At 48.3% G+C, this 19,033-nt stretch overlaps 1 protein-coding gene across 5 annotated transcripts; it reads left to right on the top strand.

Annotated features, from left to right (window-relative positions):
- Window positions 1-12: 12 nt before the first annotated feature.
- KANSL3 (KAT8 regulatory NSL complex subunit 3) lies at window positions 13-18,940 on the top strand. 5 transcript variants are annotated; one of them, XM_042472556.1, is made up of 23 exons: window positions 13-212; window positions 870-1,145; window positions 2,076-2,246; window positions 2,789-2,879; window positions 3,190-3,375; window positions 4,002-4,133; window positions 4,367-4,483; window positions 4,675-4,776; window positions 4,873-4,944; window positions 5,461-5,535; window positions 5,865-6,022; window positions 6,426-6,489; window positions 6,934-7,137; window positions 7,557-7,641; window positions 10,422-10,499; window positions 11,979-12,188; window positions 13,703-13,787; window positions 14,675-14,829; window positions 15,155-15,270; window positions 15,862-16,075; window positions 16,723-16,874; window positions 17,640-17,790; window positions 18,233-18,940. In XM_042472556.1, exons 2-23 carry the CDS (start codon window positions 928-930, stop codon window positions 18,793-18,795), a joined length of 3,399 nt encoding a protein of 1,132 aa, XP_042328490.1. In that variant the 5' UTR covers window positions 13-212; window positions 870-927; the 3' UTR covers window positions 18,796-18,940. The 5 variants fall into 5 exon arrangements, with proteins under 5 accessions (XP_042328490.1, XP_042328489.1, XP_042328492.1 ...); XM_042472555.1 differs by having other exon boundaries at window positions 14-212; window positions 7,485-7,641; XM_042472558.1 differs by lacking the exon at window positions 10,422-10,499 and having other exon boundaries at window positions 14-212.
- Window positions 18,941-19,033: the final 93 nt, after the last annotated feature.

Here is a 19,033-nt window from a genome sequence, read left to right as displayed (position 1 = left end):
AAAGGAGGCTGGAGAGGCGCTCGCGCATGCGCAGGAGCCACCGGGGCCTACCCGGGCCTTGGCCGCCTGCCTCGGCCTCTCTCTCTCTCTCTCTCTCTCTTCGTCTTCGTCGTCATCGGGGCAGAAAGGCGGAGGAAGAGGAGGCGGCCGGGCTCTCCCTTCCAGCGAGGAGACAAGGGCCAGGCCTCTCTCGGGCTCTCCCGGGCGCGAAGGTGAGTAGCACTCTGCACATGCTCAGAGGAATAGCGCCCTCGGGGCTGAACTCTCCCGAATGGCCGGGGCTCTTGGCCCTTTGGCCCCTATTTAGCCCCCAATACGCTTACGGTGTTTAGGAATACAAACATTCAGGGGAGCTGCCTTGGCCAGATCCGTCAGGGATGCCTTTCCTTCATCAGGAGAGAGGCTGCAAGGTGGGTTTGCAGATAGGCATCATCGTCACCATCATCATCATCACCATCATCATGATGGTGGGCTGTATTTGTCACTAGCGCAGTACACAGAAGAGAAGGCGAAACGGGAGGGAGCTGGAACACAAACGTCCTTTGCAAAAACATGAAATGCCAGTCAAGGGATGTCTGTCTGGGAAGGCTTCCCTGGACAGAATAGAGCATGTACAATCATAACCATAGTAGTCGTCACCTAGAGGCATGTTTTGTGGGCTCTGAGTGTTGCCATACAAGTACACTAACACCCAGAATCCTCAGGGCAAGCGGGGCCTCCGTTGGCAACACCCAAATGCGCAGAAGTAGACGTCTCATGCTCCGGAAGCTGCGCCGGCCTTCCTTGCCAACGGCCCAATGAAGGTGCCGCTGCCATTTACTTTGTTGTGTGTTGTTATCCTTTGACGCCACCCGCTCCCTTTCTTCCAGGCACCCAGGATGTGGAGCCATCATCTGCACCGAGATTAGCAGCAAAAGGCCCGGAGCCATGGCTTACCGAGGCAACGAGCGCGACTTCCAGACCTCGGCGCGGAGGATGGGGACCTCTCTGCTTTTCCAGCTGTCAGTCCATGAGAGAGAGCTGGACCTGGTGTTCCTGGACCACAGCTATGCCAAGCCTTGGAGTGCCCACCCGGACGCCAGCAGCGCCCGCCCCACGCGCCTGCTCTTCGTGACGCCTAAGAGACACCAAGACAGCGGCGCCATGTGAGTTCTGCTCCTTTCTCTTCTATGGGCAGGTCACAGAAAGGACCTCTGTGTGACGTTGTTGCATGCTGCCAAGTGGACATCGCCTTTTGAAGACCCTACGAAAGATCGATCTCAGGGATCCCTGTCCAGGTCTTGCAAACTCAGGGCACCTGTGGCTTCCTGGACTGAGTCAACCCATCTGGAGTGCAGTTTCCCTTTGTTTCTACTGTCTCCCGCTTTACCAAGCATTACTGTCTTTTCTAATCAGTCACATTCTCTCATCATACATCCAAAGTAAATCATCCGCAGCTTTGTCCTCTTCACTACTAATGAGAGTTCAGGCTTGAGTCGCTCGTTGGCCATCTTATTTGTCTTTTTAGTGGTCCATGGTATCCATAGACTTCTCTGGCATCACATTTCACGTGACGTGATCTTTTTTCTGCCACTCTACTTCACTGTCCGGTTTTCACATCTTTGCATAGAAGTTAGAAATACCATGATATCTAGACCATTCTGATTTTAGTATTCAATTATCTATCTGTAGACTTGAGGATCTTATCTAGTTCCTTCATGGTTGCCCTTGCAAGACCTAGCGTTCTTCTGATTTCTTGACTGCAGTCTCTGTTTTGGTTCATGACTGAGCCAAGTTATAGAAGATCTTTAACAATTCATTGTCTTCTTTATCCACTGAAGACCCAGTGATGAGAGAATGCACATGTGTGCCATTGCATTGTTTGGTCCCTTTGCTCTGTGTGAGCACACACATGGGTGTGTGTCTTTCAGACTGGGATGAGACTAGATCCATGACCGAGAGTTCTCTTTCTGCTCAGTTTAGTTCGTAGTATGTTGAGTGTGTACCTCTTGGCTGTGAGGTTTTGTTGTTAAGACACCATTAGCCAGCTGGAACCACGCTGTTCTGTTCTCTGAGACTACACTGTCTTCTTTCAGTGAGGCAGATGTCCCCATTGATGTGGAAACAGTGACACCCACACCTGTGCCACTCTATGACAACCAGAAGGCCCGGACGGTGATGAACGAATGTGAGCGCCACGTGATCTTTGCCCGCACCGATACAGATACCCCACCTCCTCCGGACGACTGGGAAGAGCACATGAACAGGTACTGAATGGGAGAAAGAGTGGGTGGGTGGCAGAAAGCAGTCTGAGGCCTGGTTGCACTCTCTGCTTTTGTGGTGCTGTATTTTTCCCCTTTGCTTTTTGGGTCTGGATGTAATTTGGGAAAGTCTTTTTTTTGAACTGCAACTCCCATCTGCCCCAGTCAGCACAACCAACAGTCCAGATTGATAGGTGCTGAAGTCCAACAATCTCTGGAGGACCAGGCACAGTTGATTTGCACATTTTTGTGGTTCTGTAGATCACCTCCAAATTCCAAAATACTTTGGTAGCATATTCAGCAGCCGGACTGGAGTACTCTCACACCAGATTCTTCCTCTCCATGGGTTGGGTTGAGTTGGCTCTGTCATCCACCAAGAGAAGAAGTCCCTGAGCTGCTGCTCCTCCAGTTTGTGCCTTGGTCAGGCAGCTAGTTTCTCTTCCCTCAAGCAAACATATTGCCCAGTTTTTATTGTAAACCCCCCCCCCCAAAAAAAAACAACCTCCAAGCAGAGAGTTAGTAAGTGTAATGTTTATTTTTCCTCACAGGTCTGGCTGGACAGTGGCCCAGAACAAGCTGTTCAATAAAATCCTCAAGGCCTTACAGTCTGACCGACTGGCCCGGCTGGCTAATGAAGGGGTAAGGACTCATTCCCTTTCCTTTGGCCTGCACCAGCGCACCTGGTAGATGTAGGGCATCTTTACACTCTGCAATAAATGGTGGTCTTCACTGGGATCAGCAAAAAATAATCTTTCAGAACAAGGATTAGCTGTGCTTAACTGCACTTGTGTGCTTCTGTTTTGTCTTTTCAAGTTAGGAAGGGTTCTACCTCAACATGTGTCTGAGAAGCAGAATTTCTAATTCCAGGCTATATCACCTCAGTCTGAGGTTTGAAAATGGTTTGCTTGGCTGACACCACTTTAAGTCTTTCTCCTTTTGTTTTTGTAAGGCTTGCAATGAGCCGGTGCTCAGAAGGATAGCAGTGGACAAATGTGCCCGGCGGGTCCGTCAGGCTTTGGCAAGCATCAGTTGGGACACCAAACTCATCCAGTGGCTGCATTCAACTCTGGTGGAGACCCTCAGTTTGCCTATGCTGGCTGCTTACCTGGATGCCCTGCAGACCCTTAAGGGGAAGGTGATGAGCATGAAGCATTTGAAAATGCGTGGTGGTAGTGTGTCTGCATACATCCCTGTTTATCCACCATATTGTTGTTGTTGTTGTTGTTGTTGTTGTGTGTTTTCAAGTCATTTCTGACTTATGGAGAACCTTTCATGAGATTTTCTTGTTAAGATTTGTTCAGAGGGGCTTTGCCATCATTGCTTTCTGAGGCTGTGCGGGTGTAACTTGCACAAGTCACCCAGAGGGTTTCCATGGCTAAACAGCAATATGAACCCTGGTCTCCCACTACACTACACAGCCTCACTATCTAACTTACTATCCTCTTTCTTTGATGTTTTTGTTTTGATGGCCTAGAACAGTAACCTCTCCCACCCTCAGTTTCTGCCCTCCTTTGCCAGTGCAATAAGGAAAGTGATTCCTGCTCTTATCTCCAGTCAGCACTTGGAAATGAAAGGGGACATTCCTAGCATTTTGCCCACCCCATTCTTTCCCCAGTTGAAGCAGGCAGATCAGTAGCTCAGCTGGTAGAGCCCTCTTCAAGGCAGTGTGACACCATCCCCCTAATACAAGCAAGTGGGGTCTGGTGGCTCCTGGGGCCACGTTCAAAGGGGTTCCCCAACAGTTTCTCCTCTGGGTTTCAGATTCCCACCCTGATCGACCGGATGCTCTTGTCTTCAACTGCAAAGACTGGAGCAGCTGGGGCTGAGGCTCTGTCCCTCTTGCTGAAGAGACCATGGGATCCCGCTGTGGGCGTACTTTCACATAACAAACCGGTAAGCACATTGTGGACCTCCAAAAAAAAAGGAGAGATATGAGGGGGTTATTTATTTGCTTGCTTTTTTTTAATGCATTGCATTATGTCTGTTCCTGGCTGGAGGCTTGAACCCCAGCTCTGGTTGTTGAATTTAAATACTTGCTCCCTTGAACAGCTGTATTTTGGGACATTGGTGGTTGAAGGGGCTGGAATGTCTCAAAAGAAGTGACTTACTTGATTCTGTTTTTCAAGAGCAAGTTGCCTGGCTCCCCCCTCATCCTCCTAGCAGCTTCGGGACCCTCCAATTCAATGTTCCCCACTTCGCGCCGGCATCGGTTCTGGCAGTCGCAACTCTCTTGCTTGGGAAAGGTTGGTGACATTTTATTGCTCTGCCTATTTTGTGTGTGTGTGGTGTGTCACTTTTATCTTGTTGTTATTGTCATTCTTATTTATGTCCAACTTCCCCTCTCAAGAAAACCCTGGAACTCTTGCTGTCAACTTTGTAATGGGGGAATCACTGCTCTTAGAGTTGCCGATCTTCCCTCCTGTTCGTTTTGTAGGTGATCCCAGTTGCTACCCATTTAATGAATAACGGCAGCGGCGTTGGAGTGTTGCAGTGTCTGGAGCACATGATTGGATCTGTGCGAGGCAAAGTGCACGAGGTACAAACCATGTTTGACTGTGATTGAAACTTCTGGCCTATAAACCTTATTTCTTTTCACCAGTCTAATTTCCTACTTAATTGCTTTTTCTTCCAGATCCACAACCATTTCTCCCACAAACCAGTAATCCTGATTGGCTGGAACACAGGAGCGCTGGTGGCCTGTCACGTATGTTAATTCACTGTCTTGTCCTAGACTTTGTATTACCTTGGCCTGAATCCTGTGGGTAGTCACAATAGAGTAGGCCCGTTGAAACAGTGGGATTTGTGTAATGTACACACCATTCTGCAGTTTGTTCAGGGGGACTGTGCTGGTTGGGACTGCTGTTGGGATTTGGAATTATGAGCATTGACTCCAAAGTACATCCCAAGAACATGACATGTCCAGGAAAATCTCCCCTGGCCTAAGACTTAAAATGGGTGGGAATCAAGCAGTTCTCCATTTGTTCTCAGGCTGCAGCACCCATCGCTCCCAGTGGAGAGGAATGCTGGGAGTTACAATCTGAGAAGATCTGAAATACTACAGGATCCCCACCCTTGACTTAGAGCCTAATCTCCCCACTGCCTGTGGTCCCTTGGCTTCACAGCCAAAATTACTGACCACTTTTATTCAGGACCCAGAGTGATCTGCTGTTGTCATTCTTTGGAGATTGTCAAAATAAGGCCCTTTTGTTTTCATGTCTAGGTTTCAGTGATGGAGGATGTCACTGCAGTGGTGTGTCTTGGATTCCCTCTCTTAACAGTGGATGGACCCAGAGGGGTAAGAAATGAGGATGTATAAAGACCCTGGCAAAATGAGAGGTGGTGACCTGATAAATTCAAAGTTCAGAGGGTGGAGAGTTGTTGGTTAAATTCCCCTGCTTTTCATCATTTTAAAATTGTTATGTATTTATTATCTGCACATGATAAAATGATGCACATAATATCTGTCCTGTGCTCCGAGTACTTTACATGTTGAGTGTGTTAGGCAAAAGGGGGAAAATGCAGAAAATGTTTGCCTTGCGCACCACTTGCAGCAGGGCAGATCCTGGCATCTTCTAAGACTTGAAAGAGAATGGCCAGAACCTGATAGGTGGTTTTGTGTGGCAGGATGTTGACGACCCACTTCTAGACATGAAGACTCCGGTTCTCTTTGTGATCGGTCAGAACTCCCTCCAGTGCAACAGCGAAGCAATGGAAGATTTCCGGGAGAAGCTTCGAGCCGAAAACAGCCTCGTGGTGGTTGGAGGAGCGGATGATAATCTCAGGTGCGTATCCAGTCAAGCAAGATGGTGGCAGAGGTCAATGGGTTTTTATTCTATTTAAAACATCAAATCTGGCCACAGTTTATGTCTTTAACTGTTTTTATTATTTTTGATAGTTTAATCACTCTTTTGTGTGTTTTTAATCTGTTCTAAACCACCTTCAGTTCTGAGATGGAAAAAAGTGGGATATTATAATCATAATAATAACAATAATACAACTGCAGTGATAACAGCAACATGAAATAAAAATAATCTTGTCTTGGTGTATTATCTGTAATATCTGCCCTGTAAAAACCCAGGTTTTTGAAGCTCAGTTTAAACTTTGAAAAACATAATCACATACACAAAGCTCCCATACAACCATCAAACCTAGGATGTTGTATTGATGACCTTTCTTTTTAAATAGGATAAGCAAAGCCAAAAAGAAATCAGAAGGCCTGACCCAGAGCATGGTGGACAGGTGCATACAGGTAAATTGTTACTTCTCTGTCTGCCCATCCCCCTGAAAAATAAACATCTGCTTAGAGTCATGGGACCCTCCTGCCCCTTTTGCTCCTTCTAAAATCAGTAGGAAAAAAGAGCCTTTCCCGGAATAAGCAGGAATAGAGGAAGTCTTATTCCTCTAGACTTGTTCCAGCTTCTCAGTATCCTTGCACTGTGGTGCCCCAAACTGCTGGGAGTGCTGCTAGGAGCTGCAGCCAACAGCATCTGGAGGGCAGCATGGTTCCCACCCTGGCCTCAGCAGGGTTGGCTGGCTTGGACTAACAGGGCAGTGAAAGTGAAATAGGAAGTTATGGGAAAGTACTAGGATCTCTGGCCTTTGTAAATATTTGAACAGCAAGAAGCTGCTAGTAGCCCAAGCTCTACGAGATGCTTTTGGGAGAGTGCCCTTAAAAGCCTTCTTGCCTCTGTAGGATGAAATTGCTGACTTCCTGACTGGAGTGCTCACCCGGGCAGACAGCCATTCGGGCTCTGATCCCCGCGATCTCGATGCCGAGAAGAAGAAGAAAACCATGCGTGACTCCGCTCGAAGGGACCTGTCCTTCGACATGTCAGAGAGGAGCAGCCGGCCCGCCTCCCCTGCCACCAAAGTCCCCGCTTCACCATCAGGCTCTGAGGTGAGAAGAGGCTGCGGTGAGAGCAGTAGTTTGAGGTGAAGGGGTTTGGTAGCTCCCAGGTCAGTGGGGATTTGGCTTGACTCCAAGCTTTGCCTGCCTTTAAAGGAGTTTTCCAAGGCCCTGGACATTATTCTCAACCCAAAGAGTTCCTTTATGACCTGGAATGGATTTGTTGCCCTGCTGATATGGGAGCCACCACTTGCATTGGAATATGGAACACATGCCAGTTGCCTGCTATATCTGGAGGTTTCCAGGCCCATGAGATGCAAAACCTCAAGAATTACTAAACATTTTCCTTGCAACATGAGTCTAATAAATAGTTTGGGGACTTTCCATCCCTTGGCTAGGACCTCTCCAGTGTCTCCAGTAGTCCGACGTCCAGTCCAAAGGCTAAAATGGCCACTGTGTCATCCGTACAGAAGTCCAGCCAGATTGGCACTGGCCAGCTGCTGAAGAGGCCTGTGCAGCGGACAGAAGCAGCACCAACACACAAACAGACTCAAGGTAACTTGCTCTGTCGGTCCCTCTTTCCTGACACTGACAAGGCTCCTTGCTTTCCAAGCATGCTTACAGACAGAGTCAGGGGACAAGCACAGGTCTTGCTAAATGGGTCCAAACTCCTTTCCTCCTTGATTTCAACAGGACAGCTGTCAGAATGTCTGAAAGTCTTTGGTGACATGTGCAGGTGCCCTTGCAGATATGCCCATGTATGTACTGTTTTTGGTCAACAAAATGCCCAACATACTACCTACATGTCTTCAGGCTGGACATCTCCCTGCATACACAGCTGCTTAGTGAATGGAGGGGAGATGTCCAGGCAGCAGCTGGCTATGTTCCTGCAGCTGGAAGGAAAAGGATCATCTTGGCCAACCTCTGGAGGTCCAAGAGAATACCTGCTTCTTCATGCATCAGGCTGTAGGAACACAACCAGGCTGGATCTGGCTGTACCCCATCTCTTCCCGTCCTCCCACAACCAAATGGCCATGGGAGAGAGGGCACCCAGCTACATGCACCTGGGATGGCTGTGCAAGATGTAGGGAGGATGCATAGCTATGCCTGCTGGAGCCTAGTGCTAGCAGGACCTGACCTATTGACATATCTCACCCAGGGCCCATGGGCTGGTGGGGTGGCTGGGGATTTCTCTAATAACACCTGCCTCACTGGGCTTTGGAGGCTTCTGTGTAGCAACTTTGGCTTTTCCTTCTGCTTTCTGGCTGGTGACGGTGTCCTTTCTAGGCTTCTATAAGATACATTTGTGCCCCCCTTCCCCCAATCAGTTGACTGGATTTGAGAGTATCTTTTTATCAAAGTCTGTAGGATTGACTTGTACATTGAAAGGTTCAGTAAAGCTATAGAAGGTCTATCTCAGAAAGGAGCGATAGGGAGATACCACTTATGCCTTTGATCTCATTTCGTTTTGCCCTCCTTCATGGTTTGGCCTGTGATACAGACAGAGGTAGGTCCAAGCAAACAGTATGTCTGCTGGATTTCCATCATTTGGATATGGACAGAATGTGAAATGTGGCTCTTCTGAGCCACTCCAGAGGCCCAGGACAGATTCTGGGAAGGAGCCTGGGTGGAGTTTGGGTGCCTTTGCCCTGGACTTCCTGAGGCCTTTTGCAGCTCAGCAAGTCTGTCAGCTCCCAGTAGCACCACACCTGCTGCTGTTCTTCTTGGGAGTCCAGACCCTTTCCCCTTCGCATCCTCTGTCCCAAGGATTATGCAGTGATGGCTGTCCAAAGCAACAGATCAGGTTCAGCTTCTCCCATTCATCCTTCCAGCCTGGGCCTTTCTTTGCTTTGTGGCTGCAAGGGAGTGGTGTGCCATGGGAGGACTTGACTTGCAACCCACAGAGGGGCTTGGTAGTGGAGTAGGGCATTGTTGTTACAGAATTGAAACTGGTTCACTTCCTAAATCGGAACTGGTTCAGAAGGGAGAGGGCCAAAGGGGCACAGCTCAGTGGCTGTGCCCTCTGCCATAGGACAGGGACAGGGGGCCTTCAGGTGTCCTCAGTCTGGTTGCTTCAGGCTGCCTTAGCTGTTGCTTGACCTGTTTGGAGGTAGCCTCACACTGCATAGCACAGCTAAGAATTACTAGACAGACTGGCTCAGCTATGTATTTGGGGTACAATTTTGTTCACATCCTGTGTTGCCTGAGCTCACGGCAGACAAACTGTCAATGTGTAAGTATGGTAAGCCTTAATGCTTTCCATTCCAGTGATTGCACAACTTCAGTATAGAAAGGAGATGATCCTGGCAATTAGCAGGTACAGTTTTTTTGCCATGGGTTAGCTCCTCCTGATGACTCCAGAAGACAAGAACATATCCTAATGGATCTGACTATACCTTTTCTGCAAGGGAGAGCAACTCCCCCCAGTTTCAGGCTAAATAAGCTCCATCAGTATATATGCATTTACCAGAAGGTATTCTCACATTCATTTCAATATGACTCTACCTTCAGGAGCAGAGGGATAAACCCATGCTAGACTACCCTATAATCACTGCAGAAAGAGAAGCATCACAGGAATTCCTGCTCTCCTGTTCCATACCCTGATCTGAGATCTAGACAGAAATACACCAGCCGCCACAACCCCGACCCTGCCTTCAGAATAACAGCAGTGCATGTTAACTTCCAAATTCAGCTCTCCTCTTTTGTTCCTGTGACAGTATAATCTAGCAGGGACATGAAATAAGTGCAGAACGCAGAGCCCATGTGTGGCGAAGGCTGGCTTTCCTCTTTAGCCTTTGATCTCTGGAGGAAGCAGAGTCCATGATGTTCTGGTGCGCTTTCTGCTGCGTGACTGAATGGCAGGAAGGGAGAAGGACAGATTCTGTGTTCTTCCAGATAACCAGCTGGGACCTCTTGCTGGCTAAATAATGTTGCCTAAATTTGTTTCCAGAGTTTGACAGTTATCCCAACCACCTTTGAAAGTCTTTCTGTTAGTACTTAACCCTTCTTGAGAGATGGTTGAGATTACAGTGACTTTTCAGTTTGACACAGAGAGAGTAGCTCAGAAGGCCCATAGTTTATTTCCCCAACAGTGATGGCTGATGTGTCTTGCAGTCCTTTGCGCTGACTTTGTGTCTCTGGCCAGGGCAGAGCTGGGAAGTCCTGGGGAGGGCCTGGGAAGAGTGGTGATCTGCATGCCATTTCTCTTGGACCAGTGGGTCAGTCAGCCAGCAGCAAAGGTTTTCTTTTCTCTTCTGGTGGGTAGGCAGCAGAAGCCCCTCACCTAACCCTCATGCATGAGCTGTGATGCTGTAACTCTCTCTGATTCATTTCAGCTCAGTTTGCTGCATTTCTGAAACAAAACATGCTGGCGAGGAAATCTCTTCCTCCTGGCACTTCTTCCTGCCTCTTTGGTGAGTATCTCCTCACTTTCTGCCTCTGCTGCCTCTCTTCCTATTCCTCCATCACTCTCCTTCCCGCATCCATCCATCCATCCACCCACCCACCTACCCACCCCCTTTGCACTGCTCTGGTGGTGGCAATCAGAAGTTTGTTTCTTGGTGCTCTGTGGACTTTCACCAGAGCCAGCGGAAAGGAGCTCTACATGGGCAGGCTTAGAGCATGACTCCCACCCCAACCCCCTTACCCAGCCCAGTAAATGTCTGCTGGGTTTCTCTTAAAATCCCATCAGGCTCAGAGCGGTAATGGGACTGATGATCTGTTCCTTCTGAACCTACCTGTGGCCAGCATGGCTTTTGTCCCTCCCTCTGGTGCAAATGGAACATGTGAAGTTGCAAAGACAGAGCTTAGTGGTGGGCTCACCCTGTTTTAATTAACTGGAACTTGCTTGACAAATCAAGATCATCAGTTGCCTTCCTATTTCCTCAGAGGTGTGCTGCTGTAATAGCATCTTCATTCTCCTTGAGAAAAGATTCTGTGCAGCTCAGCCAGAGAGCTCTTAAGCCTCATTGAACTAAGACCCCAGAATACAACAGGAAACAGCCAGAGCAACGAAAGTGGAATAGAAGCACTATAAGAGTGTAGTGCGGTAATCTCCTTAGACATAAAGGAGTGTGTGTTCCAAGTTTCTAAAACGACACTTTTAAAAGAGAGTCACTCCCTAGTCAGGGCAACCTACAAAGTGGCCTTTGTTCTCTCTCAGGTAATCAGTTCAGAAGCTGCATGAAACAACAGCATTCTCTGAGCATCTTATAGACAGCTCAGTCTCAGCTTGTACACTATAAGAGTGTAGTGTGGTAATCTACTCCTTGTTCTGGCAGAAAGACTAAAAGACAATGAATACCTAGCTAGCATACTCTGTGCTTGGAAGAGAAAAAGGTGGTAGTTGTCAGCAGACACAGTCTGACTAGTCAGGCTTACTTGTGCACAGCAGTCAGGCTGAAATGGGCAAGATTTAATTCCAAGGTTTCTAATTTTAAGAAATGTTTGAATTTGCACTATTATGTATGAGTGGCTTTACTGTAAGTTAATGACAAGTAAATAGGTTTTGTGTTTTAAAATGTAGTCCGCAATGCTTATGGATGCAGTTTGCCAAGTCTATCCTCTACCTTGTTCTGCTGCCCATTTCCTGCAAATGCCCCTCTCCCTCTGTCTGTTCCCATATTCCACTACTCCACTGTTAGAGAAGGGCCCTTAGTTTGTTTTTCATGCCAGCAATTGGCCAGAGAAGCTCAGCCAGAGGGGCTGCAGGGGCAAATAGGAAGGGTCCTTGTTTACAAAGGGCCACTGTTTGTACAGCATGGCACAAAGGAAGAGGCAAAGAGGCCCATGGGCATATGCCCAGGTTTGTCTTCCTTGTGCCACTCCCCTGTGCCATTGTGTCTGCCCTGTGCCATTTCAAGCAAGTTGTCTTGTGTATCATTTGGTTCCAGTGGCTTCAGAGCCGCCACAGCATCAGCCGCCACCGCCAGATGCAGGGGAAAAAGAAGAGCTGCTCCAGGTGCAGCTGAAGAGGCACCAACCTGCCAGCCCAACCCACGGTGGCAAATCTGCCAAGCGAGCCAAAATCAAGGTGACCATTGTCTCCCATGGGGAAGCTGCCAGCACTGGGAACGGGGCCTCACCAGATGTGCCGCCAGAAAGTGAGTCCTGGGGAAACAGGAGCCAGCTCAGGGCTTAGGACTTACTTTTCATACGTTAATCATTCCTGTTACTCACTCCAGTGTTTGAACAATAACTCTTTCCTGGGTGCAGGGAGTAACTCATTCCTCATTACATTGAGTTGTTGGGCTACTCATTTCTTTTATGTTACTTTCCATTGATTTTATGGAAGAGGATTGATAAGAGAATTAGCTGAACAAATGCCTGTCCATCCACCTCTAAAAATGCCCTTTAAAAGGAATATTTTAAAATAACTGAAAATGTTATTTCCTTCACCAGCAAAATGGCTTCACTGGCTCATTTCACAGTTGTTGGGCTGTGACTTCTTTACACCTTAGTTCACGTACACACAAATACACACACCGATGCACCCAACTTCCTGGCTGTGGTGGGCCAGAGAGAAAAAGGAAGACTAGGGTGGCTGGGTGCCACATGCCATGTTCTGGCAGAGGAAGTCACCGGCAACTCTGGTGGGTTAACAGTGTGATCTTGTGGCTGGGCACCAAAATCCTGTGCACACTTTGCCAGCCAGGATTCAAGCAGTTGTCTCAGTTCCAAAGAATAACTAAATGGTTTATTTCATGAGAGCCCTGGATGCAGTATCTAAACCTTTGCTGGATATGAATTAGCTAAGGCAGTGCTTGAGGTAGGAGCCAGCGTGGGCTATTGATAGCACCTTTCTGCCAAAAGCCCCTTATGCAGAACAGGACTGAATGAATATCCCTTTGAGTGCCTTGAGACACAAGAGACTTCCAAAGCTGTCAAATATTATACTTATATAAAGCTTCTATACACCTCCCTTTGGTTAATTCAAGAGTAGATTATCTTTTTACTCCAAACCTCAACTAATCCGTATTCGCTCGCAAGCATAAATTTATCAGCTTTGAAAGTCTCTGTTTTTATTATATTTTTAATTATCCAAACTTTATTTCTTTTCACAGAAAATAATGAAATACAGAAGTAAACTTGAACCAAACAAGAATTCCCTCTTACCATTTGTGGACAGGTGGAATATGCAAGATAAATTTTCATTTGTATCCAAAAGAAAAGCAATACCTCCAATAAAAACATAATTTTTAACTTGCTTCTGTTGCTGTGTATTTTATGAAGGCTTTAGGAGGATAAGACAGATTAAGACGCACCATGCTATGAACGATTGGCTGATAAAAAGAGATAGTAAGTCCTAGAGAGGTAGAGTGGAAAGAGAAGCAGAAGTAGTTTAAATGGAGCCTGGCTTTCCTGTGCTTTGAAGACAGACCCCCTTAACCATCACGAAGCACTCCAGAGTCTTATCCCTTGTGTTGCTCTCAAAACCTACCTGCTGAGTGAGTTTCATACTGTCATATTTCTTGCATCTTTCACAGCAGAGTCAGCTCAGGGATGGGTTGGAAGTTGCTACTCAGTCTTTCTCCAGTCCTTCAGGCATACTGCTAGAGAGAGTGACTTTTAGACATGTCTGGCAGAGCTACATCTCACTCCATCTTTTATTTTGCAGTGGCTGTGGGAAAGCCTCTTGCCGTGACCCTGGGACAGAGCGCAACAAGTGCAAAAGAGACAACAGGACTGCTGGCCACTTCCAAGTGAGTCTCCTCGAATCTCTGGTGCTGTGTTCTAGACCAAGTGAGTGGGATGAGCCCTTGCCCTGTGTTCAGTTCCAGACTTCCCCAAGACTTGGTTCATTGCCAATGATACAATGTGGAGATATGGGCTACAATCACATCCTGAGTTTTAAATAGTGCCGTTTTGTTTTTTCATCAATTTAGTTACCTTATATGTTTGCCACATCTCTATGGCTTCAGTTTCTTCTTGTTGTCGGGTGCCTTCAAGTTGTTTCCAACTTATGGCGACCCTAAGGTGACCCTATCATGGGGTTTGCTTGGCAAATTCCTTCAGAGAGGGTTTCCCATTGTCGTCCTCTGAGGCTGAGAGAATGTGACTTTCCCAAAGTGAGTTTACCTGGCCAAGCTGGGACTTGAACCCTGGTCTTCAGAGTCCTAGTCCAACATTCAAACCGCCACAGCACCTTGGCTTCAATACTGGAAGTATATTTTAGAAATATGTTTGTTTTCGTATCTGTCTTGGTATGCTGGTCATGCTAAATGAACTCAGTGATTTTATGTTTGCCACAGCCCCTCGGATTCAGTACCAGAGATAACATTTCTGAGAAGCAATACCTTCTGTATCAGTATGCTTTGATGCCGGTCTTGTTTGTTGGTATGTTTTTGCATTTGATACGCACACAGTGAAATTTGGCTTTAACACAAACAAGAATTGTCTTGATGAAGGAGTTCCAGCCCACAAGCTTAGAAGAATAGCAATGCATTTGGATGCCTTTAAAAGAGAACTAGAGCCATTCTCCATGCATGTGTTTATCTGCAGCTGTGAAACACCGTAGTTAATCACCTCCCTATCCAGACCCAATATGGAGGCTCTCCATTTCCTTGTTCTTCTTGCCCTCTGCTTGCAGGCCAGGTTCTTCAGCAGAGAGTCCTGCTGTCAGCCCAGTCCCCTCGGCCACGCTCCCTAGCAGCACCGTCTCCAGCGCTTTCCATTCTCTGCAGAACAGACTGGTGGCCAACAGTTCGAACTGCCTCCCGGCCCAGCCCAGCAATGCCCTCCAAGGTAACAGCTGACGGTGTCTCCCCTGCCCTAAAAGCAGCACCCAGACCCACAGTATAGCCTCTGGTTTAGAGCTTGCCATTCCTCCAGTCCCTGCATGTTTTGCCATTGTGGCAGAGTGACAACAGTTCCAATTCTAGTGGTTTAGTTTGTATTATTATCTGTCTGTTTGAGGTGGCTCTTTGCCTAGGATGGTCTGAACACAAACATGTGCTTGCATGGCTGACAGGATGGCTGCTGCAGATAGCAACAGAGTTGCATTTCTAAGGAAAAACCCAAAGCCGCCAGCCCAGCCTTTCTCCCTTGATTCTCCTTGGTTTCTCCTCAGGGGCAGCCTCAGCCAGCAGCCTCCTGCAGGGCTTGAGCTTCAGCTTGCAGGACATCAGCCCAAAGCCAGCGGCAGCCCTTCCAGCAAGCGTCGCCACTGCAGGGCCCCTGGGGCAGGTAAGCAGCAAGACCTGCAGGTGGGACAGAGCAGGCAGGAAGGGGTCCAAGCAAAAACTGGACAGCAGCCTCGGCCCTCCACTGGCTCCCCTCTGAGCCCAGCAAAGGGGCTGGGGCAACCGTTCACCTTCTACTCCCTGCAAGCCTCTTTTAGGTTTCCCTTTGTTTACTTCAGGGGCTGCATTTGGCCCCTGGACCCCCATTTTTCTGGCCCATAAAACACCCCCCATTTTTAAACTGGCATCATTTCTGGTCATCTTTTTACCACAAAACGTGCAGAAAGCAGCCAAAACACATGAAAACACTTCCATATCCATTAGTACCCTTCAGATCCAGTACTACTCCCAAATACTTCCATCTTATCATTCCATTGGAGGGTTTCATCCGTGCCTTTTCCACGCATCCCTGCATTGCATCTCAGGTTGGGAGAAGTTATAGAAAGGTTTCAAGGCTTGACATGAGCAGACCCAATGGGCCTTTTTCTTGAGATCCTTCTTGAGGGTGCCTTTAAAAGGATGGGGAGGGAGAGAAGGAGCCCAGTGAGGGATAGTACCCTTGCCTTGTCACGGCTGCCTGCTTCCCTTCTCATAGACCTCAGGCCTGAAGACCTCCACGCCACTGCAGAACCTGGGCACCATCACGACCAGTACTGGCACCATTGTCCGTACCATCCCAGTCGCCACAACCCTTGGCACCTCAGCCAGCGGGAAGCCCACCACGATCCACCAGCTCCTCACCAACGGAGGGCTGGCCAAACTTGCAAGCAGCCTCCCTGGCTTGGCTCACATCTCTGGCCAAGGGTCAGGTAAGCGTCTGGCCACAGGGGCACAGCAGGGAACAAGTCTGTCCCACAGGAACTTAGGTCACTTTCTCTTGAACTCATGTGGTGCAACTTGTAGTTTCCTTGGTGGGCAAACTATTTTTCCATTCAGAAGCTTGAAACCACCAAGGAAAGCAAAATTCTGTAATTGAACTAATGTTAGAGCTCTTAGCAAGTCTCTCCTTTCATGCCTCCAATGATACAGTGACATTGTTGAAAGCGACCAGTGGTATAGTGGCAGAAGTGCTAGAATGGGGAGACCACATCCTCATTCAGATGGAGAAACTCACAGGGCTAGTCTTACATTCTCAGTCTGCTTGACCTGCCTAATGGTCCTGTTCAGATAAAAATGGGCTAACCCTCTTTGTACCATCCTGAGCTTCTTAAAGATCAAGTGAGATGTAAGGGCAGTGGGGGGGGGGGGTGAGTTAAAAGCCTACCAATGTGAGTTTGTGCCCTTCACCAGTTTGCCTTGGCTGAGCTTCACAATAGTGCTGCCAGGCTCTAACCTACATGCATCTAGAAGGGCAGCTTGTTAACATGACTGCAGCATCACCATTGTGGCCGTTGATTCGTTGCTGAAAGGTTTGCTCTATGGGACTCGTGACTCTTCCTCCCTTGCTCTCTGCCAGGTCTAAAAGCCCCGACCACCATCACAGTGACCCTTCGAGGCCAAGGCAACCGCGTCACCAGCCTCAGCCAGGCAGCCATGGGAGCCATCCAGCCTCAGCTGGAAGAGCAGCAGCAGCAACAACTGCTGCTCCCTCCTCCGCAGCCGCCCCAGGTAATGCCGGATGCTGGGCTTTCAGGTGAGGCATCAAAGGAACAGGTGCTGAACTAAGCTTTCCAAGACAGGGATTGAGCCCTTTGCCTTCTAGTCATTTGTACCTGTTTCCACCAAGCTTTGGGCTGCCATGTCAGCTTTTGGCATTATTTGGATGCCCCAAAATCCACTTACTGGTAGATGGTTCTGGCAGGATTTCATTTTGGGAGTCTCCTGTGCCCCTTTGTGTTATAACAAGGAATATTTCTGTTCTGCCTCTTCCCCCACCTGAACAGTGCCATCCTTAATAATAATGGAAGCAAAAAAGGAAGGTGCTTTGCACACCCGAGAATACTTCTTTATACAAGCCTAGTATTCTAGAGTGTCATCCAGGACACCCTGGGATACGAACATGAGTCTGTGTGCCAACTATCAGAGACATCTTTATGCAAGCCATGTCCCAAGGACCCTTTAAGGTCACCTTGATGGAGGGCTTGTGTTTGGGCCATATCACAGGTGCAGAATGTAACTAGTGTTCAATTAGTCCCAAAATACCTGTTTTTATTCTTTACCGCCTCCATTAAGGGCTTCATCTTCCTCCAGGTTGCTCTGTTGTTCCAAGCTGCAATTCTGTGTTGCAACCTCTTTCCAAATGTGTTGATCGTTTTAAAAAACCACCTTTTATACCTCTAATTCCATGCTTTTGAAGGACATCTTTTTCCATTACCTGGTGAAAAATGTCGTTTTCAGCTCCCCCTCCCCCCCCCCCCCCTTTTTTTTTTCCAGGTTGCAGATAGTTTATCTGGGAACTTGACCAGCCCAGCTTCAAGCTCTGCTCCTTCTGGCAAGCTGTTGCCTCAGATGGAACTTGGCAAAGTCCACTCTGCTCCAGAGGCTCCTTCTGCAGACTCTGCATCTCAGCCGGTTGTGGTGGCAGGTGAGGAATAGTGCCGTTCCTTGAGCTTAAGCCCCACATAAGGTGCATGTTGTAGGTGCTAGGTCAATGATTTTGACACTTTTCCTTCTGGAAATTTCATAGGCATGTGGTTGTTGCTAATACAGGGATGGGAATCATGAGGCCCTCCAGAGGCTGTTGGACTGCAGTTTCCAGCATTCTGCACCATTGGCTTTGCCGTTTAGTTGCAGCCACATCTGGAAAGCCCTGTGATTCCTACCATTACTGGAGCTTGGATTGGCCTAATTTGAAAATTGCTGACAGCGGTCAACCTGAGATTAAGACCACGTAGTTCAAGCCCTGCATTTCCCTTTAAAGTTTGTTAATGGGATGTCATCAGCATGAGGCCAGAGGGATAACAGCAGCCAGGGGCAGTTGAAGCATTTAGGCACGATCTGAGACTTCTCTTGTCCTCCTTATTCAGCAACCACTTCGAGCCCCATGAAGACTCTCTATGTGATGTCAGACGCCAAACTGTCTGCGCTTACCAAGTCGGTCATGGCTGAAGCCGCTTCCAGCCCCCTGAAGCCCACTGCTCTTCAAACCGCTGCCACCTCTTCTTCCTCCTCCCCTATTGGAGCCGTGACCTTTGCCCCCTCAACCCTGGCCAGCACTCCCTGCAGCCTGGGGCATTCCAAAGTGGGGCCCGTCTTGCAGACCACGTCCAAGACAGTGATCCTGACATCTACACTGGCGGCCATGAAGGGGGACCGAGCCTTGGGACCAAGGGGGGAGAAGGTTATGCTGACCAAAGGCCACCATGCGCTTGGGCCTGCGGAAGCCCTGGGCAGGGTGCCATCCGTCATGGATGATGGCAGCAGCACCATCCTCCATACCAGGGAGAGCCTCACCAACCGACACTTGCTTCCGCAAGGCATGCTGCCTGCTGCTGCTGCAACTGGCACCACCCTCATTGCGCTGGGAGGCAACCTGGCCAGCTCCTCCATCATCGCCACAGCTGGGCCTGCCCTCAGCCAGCAGCCATAGTAACCCTGCCCACCCACCCCCCAAAAATATGAAGATTCATTGTCTTTGCTATGGAAGATGAAGCTGGGAAGTGAAAGGTGTTGCTCCCCATGATAAGGACTCCTCAGTTGTTTTCTCACTTTTAATAAACTTGTCTTTTTGTGTATTCCTTGTTTCTCTTAATCATTCGCATAAAGGGAGCGGGAGGCACAATATGTCTGCAACCATTTCTGTGTACAGTAAAGTGGAAGGAAGACTG

The sequence above is a fragment of the Sceloporus undulatus genome, chromosome 6 (genome assembly GCF_019175285.1).
Source record: "Sceloporus undulatus isolate JIND9_A2432 ecotype Alabama chromosome 6, SceUnd_v1.1, whole genome shotgun sequence".
Classification (NCBI taxonomy): Eukaryota; Metazoa; Chordata; class Lepidosauria; order Squamata; family Phrynosomatidae; genus Sceloporus; species Sceloporus undulatus.
Note: the sequence above shows the minus strand (reverse complement) of the source record. Positions and strands in the feature narration are given on the sequence as shown.